At 67.0% G+C, this 8,425-nt stretch overlaps 3 protein-coding genes across 3 annotated transcripts in view; 1 reads left to right on the forward strand and 2 right to left on the reverse strand.

Moving 5' to 3' along the window:
* The window catches only part of PFL1_04699 (uncharacterized protein), a gene marked incomplete at both ends in the record, with an annotated part of 6,721 nt that extends 1,791 nt beyond the window's left edge, over positions 1-4,930 (reverse strand). Inside the window, 2 exons of the mRNA XM_007882228.1 lie at positions 23-3,074; positions 3,165-4,930. Of these exons, the coding sequence (XP_007880419.1) occupies positions 23-3,074; positions 3,165-4,930 (4,818 nt within the window). The remainder of the gene's footprint in view (positions 1-22; positions 3,075-3,164) is intronic.
* Positions 4,931-6,129: 1,199 nt separating this feature from the next.
* On the forward strand, positions 6,130-7,179 carry PFL1_04700 (uncharacterized protein; the record flags this gene model as incomplete). Its single annotated transcript, XM_007882229.1, has 3 exons — positions 6,130-6,403; positions 6,505-6,947; positions 7,090-7,179. 3 exons carry the CDS (start codon positions 6,130-6,132, stop codon positions 7,177-7,179), a joined length of 807 nt encoding a protein of 268 aa, XP_007880420.1.
* Positions 7,180-7,514: 335 nt separating this feature from the next.
* The window catches only part of PFL1_04701 (uncharacterized protein), a gene marked incomplete at both ends in the record, with an annotated part of 1,652 nt that continues 741 nt past the window's right edge, over positions 7,515-8,425 (reverse strand). The window contains 2 exons of the mRNA XM_007882230.1: positions 7,515-8,074; positions 8,207-8,337. Coding sequence (XP_007880421.1) covers positions 7,515-8,074; positions 8,207-8,337 — 691 coding nt within the window. The remainder of the gene's footprint in view (positions 8,075-8,206; positions 8,338-8,425) is intronic.

Genomic DNA, 8,425 nt, shown 5'->3' on the forward strand with positions numbered 1-8,425 from the left:
GCGACGCCAGCAGCTCGGTCGCCTGCAGGCTGATCTTCTGCTTGCTCGCCTTGGCAAAGTGGGTGGCGCAGATGCACAGGTCGGCAAAGGAGCCGTTGACGATGATGGCGCCAAAGTGCTTGGCGTTGAGCTCGCGCACCAGGTCGAACGCGTAGGCCGACACGCGCTCCGAGCTGGCGTTGGAGGCGGCGCCGAACACGCCAAACATGGTGCGCCAGCCGGAGCGGATGTTGTTGGCGCGGCTCTGGATCATCTGCTCCAGGCACTGGAGCACCATCTCCTTGGCGTCGGCGCTGTTGTTGCGCAGCATCGTCACCTCGAACGGCTTGAGAAAGTCTTTCTGGAACTTGAAGTGCGGCAGCTCCTCCTTTTCGAGGAAGCGCATCGCCAGCTGGCGCAGCGAGTCGAGGCCAAACGCGCTGACGCTGACGTTGGGGTGGCAGCAGACCATGTTGAAGTGCTCGCCGAGGATGGCCCAGATGTGGCTCCACTCCATGCGGATGCGGCCCATGTTGTAGTATGAGATCTCGACGAGCTTCTGGAGCGAAAAGAGGCGCGGGCTGTCGGTCATGCCCGACGACTGGATCTCCTCCCACGACACGTCCGAGAGCGACTGGACAAAGTCGACAATGGCCGTGCCGGACAGGCTGGCGCTCGACGAAAAGATGCGGTCGGCGGCCACCGTGACCTCGGACGACGCGCCGGCCTGGACCACGTCGTCGTTGGGCAGCGCCGTCTGTCTCGCCGCCGCCGCCGCTGACGCCGACGCCTTGGATCCGCTGCTGCTGCTGCCAGTTCCGCCGGTTCCGCCGCCGCTGGCGATGGCGTTGGAGCTGCGCCGACCGAGCTCGGGCAGGTGGCGGCCGTCGACGCCGCCGCTGATGAGCTGGAAGCGCTCGAGCTGGCTGACGCAGGTGAGCACCTCGCGCCAGCTGCCCTTGAGGTAGTTGCCCTCGCTGTGCGCCACGCCGAGCAGCGTCTTGATGGCCTCGACGTTCTTGCTCTTCATCTCGCCCAGGTTGTTGAGGAAGGTGAATTTGGCGAGCGTCGTGACAAAGGCGTTGCGCTCGAGCTCGAGGCCAAACAGGCAGACGATCTTGATGGCGTCGCGGAAGCCCTCGAGGCACCGGTCGACCACCTCGGGGTCGTCCGAGTCCTGCAGCGGGCCCGAGATGCCCGCGAGGAACGGCATCCAGGCCACCTCAAACATCGGCTTGACGTGCTCAAAGTGCGAGGCCGAGAAAAACTGCTCGGCCGCGGCGCGCTGCTGCGGCCCGACGCGGCGCTGCGCCCGCACCATGGTGCGGAAGAGGGCCTCGGTCTTGTGCGCCATGCCCTCGGACTGGAGGACGTAGGCCTCACGCTGCAGGTCGCGCCCAACGGTGGCGATTGCGCCCGCCAGCCCGCCGCTCGGCGTCGGCGGCACGCCGGCGCTGCTCAGCACCTCGTCCTTCATCTTGATCTCGTGCGTCTGGATCTCGTCGTAGACGGCGCGCAGGTAGTCCTCGGGCAGGTCCTTGCCATCGTCGATCCCCAGGTTGTTCTTGATGAAGTCCTGCAGCGTCATCCGGTGCTTGACCTGCGGGTTGTGCGCGTCGGTGTTGAGCATGATGACCGAGTAGGCAAAGACGTAGGCGGTGTCGGCGTTGGCAAACGCGCCCGGGTTGCCCGCGACGTAGCGCTCGGCGAACTTGAGCATGTACCGGTCGATCTTCTGCGACTCGCCGGGCAGCCTGAAGGCCTGGAGGAAGCGGCGCAGCGCATCGGTGAAGCCCATGTCGGTAAAGTTCATCATGTCGACAAAGGCGTGCATGATGGCGATGTTTTCCGGCTCGCCCTCGCCGAGGTACTCGCCGATCTGCGCCTTGTTGAGGCCGTCGGCGAAGAGGAGGAAGCGCGCAATCTCGCGCGGCTCGCGCGAGCGGATGAAGCCGTGCTTGATCAGGTCCTCGATGCCGCGCTTTGGCTTGAAGTTGAACTTCTTGATGGCCTCGATGAGCGTCGTCTTGCGCTGCTTGGCGCTCTCGAAGCGGCCCGGGTCGTCGGTGGCCTCGGGCGTCTGGGTGCGGCTCGTCTCGGACGCTCCGGCGCCGTTGCTCGCCGAGCCCAGCACGGGCGTCGCGCTGCCGCTCTCCATGAGGTTCTCGCGGTCGAGCGCCGTGACCATCTCGTTGCCGATGCGGACATCCTCGCTGATCCGCGGCGACGAGCCTGACACGCTTCCGTCGCCCGGGCCGAGGTGGTCGCCGCTGCCGCCTGGCGCCGATGAGGATGATGCCGCCACCGCCGCTGCCGCCGCCGAGGACCGGTTGGACCACATCACCAGCGACCGCAGCACCGAGCAGAGGCAGTCGAGACTCTGCCGCTTCAGCCGCGCCTCGACCGAATGGCTCGACCCGGACGAGCCGCTGCCGCCGTCGTAGCCGCCCGCTTCGCCCGCTGCCGCGGTGCTGAGGCTGGGCGGGATGGCAGGGCCGCCTCCGAGGCCGACGCTCGACGACCGCTGCAGGGGTCCGCCGCCGTTGCTGCCGGCCGATGATGCGCCGTCCTTGCCGTCCGCGAGCGCCGATGCCGAGACGTGGGTCTGCGAGATGCGCGAGATGACGTTGAGCAGGCGCTCGTAGACGTTGTCGAGCGCCGAGCGGTCGCAGTCGTAGTTGAGGTAGATCTCGACGAGCGCCTGCGGGTCCTGGCACAGACGGATCATGACGTTGAGCAGGATCGACTTCTGCTTGGCCGTCGACGTCCGCATCTCGAGGATGGGCAGGAAGATCTCGTTGAGCAGCACCTCGATCTCCTTTTTCAGCTTGGTCCGCATGCCGTCGAGCACGAGCCAGAAGATCTCGCAGCTGATCTCAAAGACCTGGTTGACGCTGCTGACGGCGTTGCGGCTGAGGCTGAGGCAGAGGTACTGCTTGACGGCCTGCACAAACGGCGTCTGCTCGCCGGTCGAGGCGCTGTGGATGATGACGCTCGGGTCCGTAAACATGGCCATGTGCGACTTGATGATGGTGAGGATGAGGTGCAGCGAGAGCAGCTTGGACCGCATCGCGTGCGACTTGAGGTCCCGCTCGCTGTGGAGCGGACAGCGCAGGCAAAGGGGCACGCATCGTGTCAGCGTCAGATCACCTTCGCTCCGCAGACAGCATCGGCCATCGACTCACCTCTCGGCTCCCAGCGGCTTCATCGTCAGCTTGCACAGCGCGCGCATCACGAGGAAGGCGTCCTTGACAAAGAGCTCGGCCGTGCTCATGTACGCCAGGCTGGCGCCCGTGTCCCTTTCGGACGCTCCCTCGAACGACTTGCGCGTCTCGAGCGTCTGGAGCGTGATCTTCTCTTCGCTGGCCTGCCCGTCGGCGGTCGTATCCGTCGTGGATTCGGCCTGCTCCGTCTGGGCCCCTTGGTGATCGTGGCCCGCACCGTCCGCGCGATGACCGTCTGCTTTGCCGGCCGCAACGTCGGTCGAGCTGTCCGTCGACGACATCCCGCCCGGCACGCTGCTGGTGCTGCCGTGGCCGTTGCCGTTGCTGCCGGCGGCGGGAGCGGTGCCGGAGCCAGACCGCGGCACGCGGGCAAAGACGTGGTGGACCATCTGGGTCAGGCTGCCCTGCGCGATGGCCTGGTTGGCGGGCGATTTGCTCATGAGGAAGATGTTGTAGACGGTTCGCACCGCCTTGAGCAGGCTCGACTGGTGGACGTGGACCGTCGTGGAGAGGACGGAGCTGAGGAGCGCCTTGATGATCTGGAGGGCGACCTTGTCGTCGAGCGCCTCGTGGTAGCAGTCGCACACGGTCTCGGTGACGAGATCGGCCAGCGTCTGGGGCGGCTGGCCGTTGGGCTGGGGCTCGTGCTGGCGGGCGTGGGCGAGCGGGTCGTCTTCGGCAAAAAAGGCGTAGCTGACCAGCTTGCCGATGCAGTCGAGGCTGGTGATGGTGAGGTTGTTGTTCTTGGTGCGGCAGGCGAGGCGCAGGGGCTCAAAGACGACCTTGGGGTCGAGCAGCGCCTGGTCGCCGTCTGGGCCGGGGGCGGGGGCGGTGCCCGAGGCCGCCTTGACCATGTCGAGCGCGCGGCTCGCGGCCTCGCGCAGCTCCTTGTCCTTCTTGGCCTCCTTTGAGCCCGAGATGGTCTCGAGGGCGGTGATGACAAAGACGGCGCTGCCCTTGTTGAGGCTCGAGAGGCTGGAGCGCGAATGCATGCCGGTGGCGGTGGTCGACGACGACGAGCGGCGCGAGACCGAGATGCTGGAGCGCACGGCCTGCTGTGCGCTCGACGAGTCGGCGTCGGACCCTCTGGCATGGTGCTGGCTGGCTGCTGCGGCGACCGCCTGCGAATGTGCTGGCAGTGCGTCCTTGGAGGGCGGATGCGGAGCATCGGGCTGCGCCGGTGCCGCCGGGTTGTCGGCTTGGCCGGACGGCACCGGCTCGGCGCTGACTGCAACTGCCGCCGTCTCTGCCCCCTCGGCCCGCGATGGTGCGCTCGCTGCGGTCTCGAGCCCGACCTCGCTGCCGGCGTTGGACGCTCTTGACAGGACAATGTCGGGGACCGGTGGCACGGTCTCGTCTGCCAATGTTGGCGGTCCTTGGCCTTGTGGTGCTGGCGCAGCAGGTGCCGGGGCTATCTCATCTGGTGCTGGTCCTGAGGGTGCTGATGACGGTGCATGCTGCTCGGCTTCCTCTGTCAGTGGTGGTGGTACGTCTGGAAGGGAGGCGGCAGCTGGCCGCGGCTCTGCTGAGGATGGCGGCTGCGACTCGGAGTGTACGGTCTGAGCCGAGTCGTCGTGGGAAGCGGTGTCTCCGGCCTGACGGCCTTCGGCGCTTTCCAAAGCCTGGTCTGTCCCGGTCGGCTGCTCCGGTATGAGGGAAGCGTGGCCGGTAGGGAGCTGCGGCTTGGCCTCCGATGCCGGAGTGTCGTCGACGGCGTGGTCCGCCATTCGGAGAGAGTGGACGCAGGCCGAGGACGCGCGGCGGCGAGTGTGGGCCAAGAGGTAGGGGTTGAGCTCGAGATCAGCAAGTCCGGCGCTGGCCTTGGTCAAGGTTCAACCGCGGCGGGCGTCGGTGGGATCAGGCGTGGGGCTGTGCGGGCGTCCCCTTGCGGCTGCGGCCGTGCGTCGGTACGAGGATTCTAGTCTGAGGCCGTCTTGCCGTCGCGGCGTATCGAGTGTCGTCCAGCGCACAGCTGCTGCTGCTGATCGAGCAAGCAGGCAGGCGTTCGTGGGGAGGGTAGGGTTTGATTAGAAGGAGAAGGGATGCGGCCGAGGTGATGGTCGATAGAGTGCAAGGGCTGGCTGGCTAGCCAGGCAAGGGTCGCGGCCGCGCCCGTCTCGCGAAGAAGCGGAGCGGGCCCGGATGGCTGGCTGGCTGGCTGGCTGGCGGGCTGGCGGGCTGGCGGGCTGGCGGGCATGGCATGACCGAGGGCAGAGGCTGGCTGGCCAACACCTCGCCGCCCTGTCTCTCTTCTGGGCGGGCGGGCTGTGCCGGCGTGGCTGGCGCGCGGCAAGCAGACAGGCTGGCCCGACAGTCCAGCAGAAGAAGAGAGCTAGCGCTGCTCGATTTTTCCCGCTGCCTGCGTGCGTGCGCGGGTGTGCCAAGGCAGCCTTCGGCGAGGGCTGCTGCGTGCGCTCGACCTCCTCCGTTGGCGGGCGGATCCGTCGGGCGTGGGCGGCCGAGCAGGCAGGCAGCCTCGGGGTGGCCTGAGCGCAGCAGAGGGGGGGCAGCAGTTGGTTGTTGGCTGCTCCACCTCGCCCGCCACCCTAGTCGCCGATAGCCTGCCCCAGCAGCTTGGTCTGGCCTGCCCTGGGCCTGTCCTGTCTCCGCAGTAACCCCGCAAGCTGGCACCAACGGCGTCTCGTCCCTCTCTCCCGCCTCTCTTGCCCTCGCGGTGTGACGCTGCTCGATCCGCTCGACGGGAAGCAATCGACTAGTTCGTGGCCTCCCTCGAGCCTCTGCTTGCCTTGTCTGTGCGCCACCACCACCACCACCACCACCACCACCACCACCAACATCATCGTCGACGCCAACGGCCGTCCTTGCATCGCCAGACTGAAGCTGCCCTTCCCAGTCCCACGAATCCAGACATCACCCTCTCCTGCCGCCGCCGCCGCCAACGCACCCTCTCCTCCCCGACGCAACGATGGCGTCGTCCAAGCCCGAGATGCTGCTGCAGATGTACACCGACGTCCAGTGCCCGTGGTGCTGGATCGGCTCGCAGCGCTTCAAGCAGTTTCTCGCATCGCCCGCCTACCGCGACGAGGTGGCGCCCCACGTCCGCACCGTCGTGCGCATCGAGCCCTACCTCCTCGACTCGCGCCTCCCCGCCACCTCGTACGACACCCCAGACGGCGTCTACGACGCGCTCTCCACCACGCCCTACGACAAGAACAAGCCCCCCTCGAAGAAGGAGTACTGTAAGTCCGAGTCGTTGCCGGCGACATCAGATCCCTCCTGACTCTCCTCGCCTGATCACCGCTTCTACCCCTGAAATCACTTCGGCCGTCGACCCTGACAGACGGCACCAAGTTCGGCGCAGGCCTCGACGCCTTCGACCGCCGCATCTCGGCCGCCGCCACCGAGGTGGGCCTGCCGCCCTTTGACTGGCACAGCGAGGATGGCAAGGTGGGCGCGACGTGGGACTGCCACCGCCTCGTGCTGCGCGCCTCGAACCTCGACGACCAGGACCCGCAGCTGGCCGACGGCGACCCGCAGCGCTGGGTGCACCACTCGCGCCAGCTCCGCCTCATGGACCGCCTCTACGCCGACTTCCACGCAAACAGCAGGGACATGTCGGACCGCTCCTACCTCGCCCCCCTCGCCGCCGAGCTCGGCCTCTTCGACGACGAGGCCGCCGCAGCCAAATGGCTCGCATCCGACGAGGCAGAGTACGAGCTCAGAAACAAGCTCAAGATCGCAGAGATGAACGGCGTCATGCAGATCCCCTTTTACATTGTCAATGTGAGTGCCCGTGCGGAGTGGCCCGCAGCAAGGCCAAGCAAGACTGGGGCCTGCCAAAGATGACGTGGATCCCGGCTGACCCTCGTCTACCTCCCCACCGTCTATCGACTTCCGCATCTTGCCGCGCCGCGCTGCCACACAGGACGGAGCAGACCACCTGACCGGCTGGACGGGCGACCACGCCGAGTTCCTGCGCGTCATGAAGATGCAGGTGGCGGCTTTTGCCCGGTAGGAGGCGAGGTGGTTCGAGCCTGCCATCGACCCATCGCGCTGCTGCAATTCCAGGACCAGCGACGGCGACGACGCTCTTGACCCGACTGCCCGACAGCCTGTCCCTCGTCGACGACGCTCTTGACTCGACGGCCTGACACCCTGTCCCTCGTCTGGCCTGTGCCGCCTTGCCCGGCCTCTATCCTGTGGAAATGCGTTGGATGAGATGGTGGTTTGGAACAGAGGAGAGTGCCCTGCAGACGAGCCTACTTTACAGGATGCGAGTGCATGAGGAAATCACGTGCAGACCAGCTGCACGTGCAACATATCCTCCCCCTCACCCTCGGCGCCCCCTCTTCACTTGAAGGCGAGGATCTCGGGCAGGTGGCCGGGCAGGTCCTTTGCGAGGCCGAGCTGCTCGGCCTTTGTGTCTTCGAGGACGCGCTGCCAGAGGCGGCTGCGTGCGAGGATGTCGTCGCACTCGGGCCGTCGGATATCGACAATGTTGCGGTTGACGTACTTGCCGCCGAACTTGGCGCTGAGGCCGGGCGAGGGCTGCTTGGCCTTCTCCCTCTTGCCGCCATTGGCCACATCGCCGCCGTTGGCGCCCGCGTGCTTGGCGTCGTCGAGGGGCGAGGCGGTCGACGAGTCCGAGTTGGGCAGGCCGAGGTCCGGGCAGAGGGCGGCGTGGATGAGGACAAAGGCGCCCTGGCGCGGCGTGATGCTGAAGCGCGAAATGAGGCGGCGCAGCAGCGGCGTGACGAGCGGCGTCAGCTGGAAGTTGGGGTTGTTCCAGATGTTGCTCCCGACAAAGCCCGGGTGGACGCCGTGGGCGATGACGTGGCGGTAGTCGTCGCTGCGCGACAGGCGCTCCTGCAGCTCGACGGTCCACATGAGCAGGCGCAGCTTGGTGTCGCCTGCGGGCGAGCGGGTGGGGCGGGGCAGGTTTCAGAGGCGGCGAGGGGATGGTGGACGACTCGGGGTCAGCGATGCGGGCGAGGGGCAAGCAAGCTTGCTTGCTTGTTATGCCACGCCGTCTGCGCACTCACAGTACCACTGGACACCGCTCTGGCCTCCGGGCGTGTGCTTCTCGTTGTTGAAGTTGGCAAAGTCGAGCTGGCCGCCTGCGTGGAAGCAGGAGCAGGTGTTGACGATGCGGGGCGCGGCCGAGTAGCGCATGCTGGGCGGGCGGGCGGCACGAGCGGCAGGGGGAAGCACGGCAGGCAACGAGGCGGGCGCGGGGGGGAGGGTGTAGACGACGGACGGCC

This window comes from Pseudozyma flocculosa, assembly GCF_000417875.1.
Source record: "Pseudozyma flocculosa PF-1 unplaced genomic scaffold scaffold00016, whole genome shotgun sequence".
In the NCBI taxonomy this organism is placed as follows: Eukaryota; Fungi; Basidiomycota; class Ustilaginomycetes; order Ustilaginales; family Ustilaginaceae; genus Pseudozyma; species Pseudozyma flocculosa.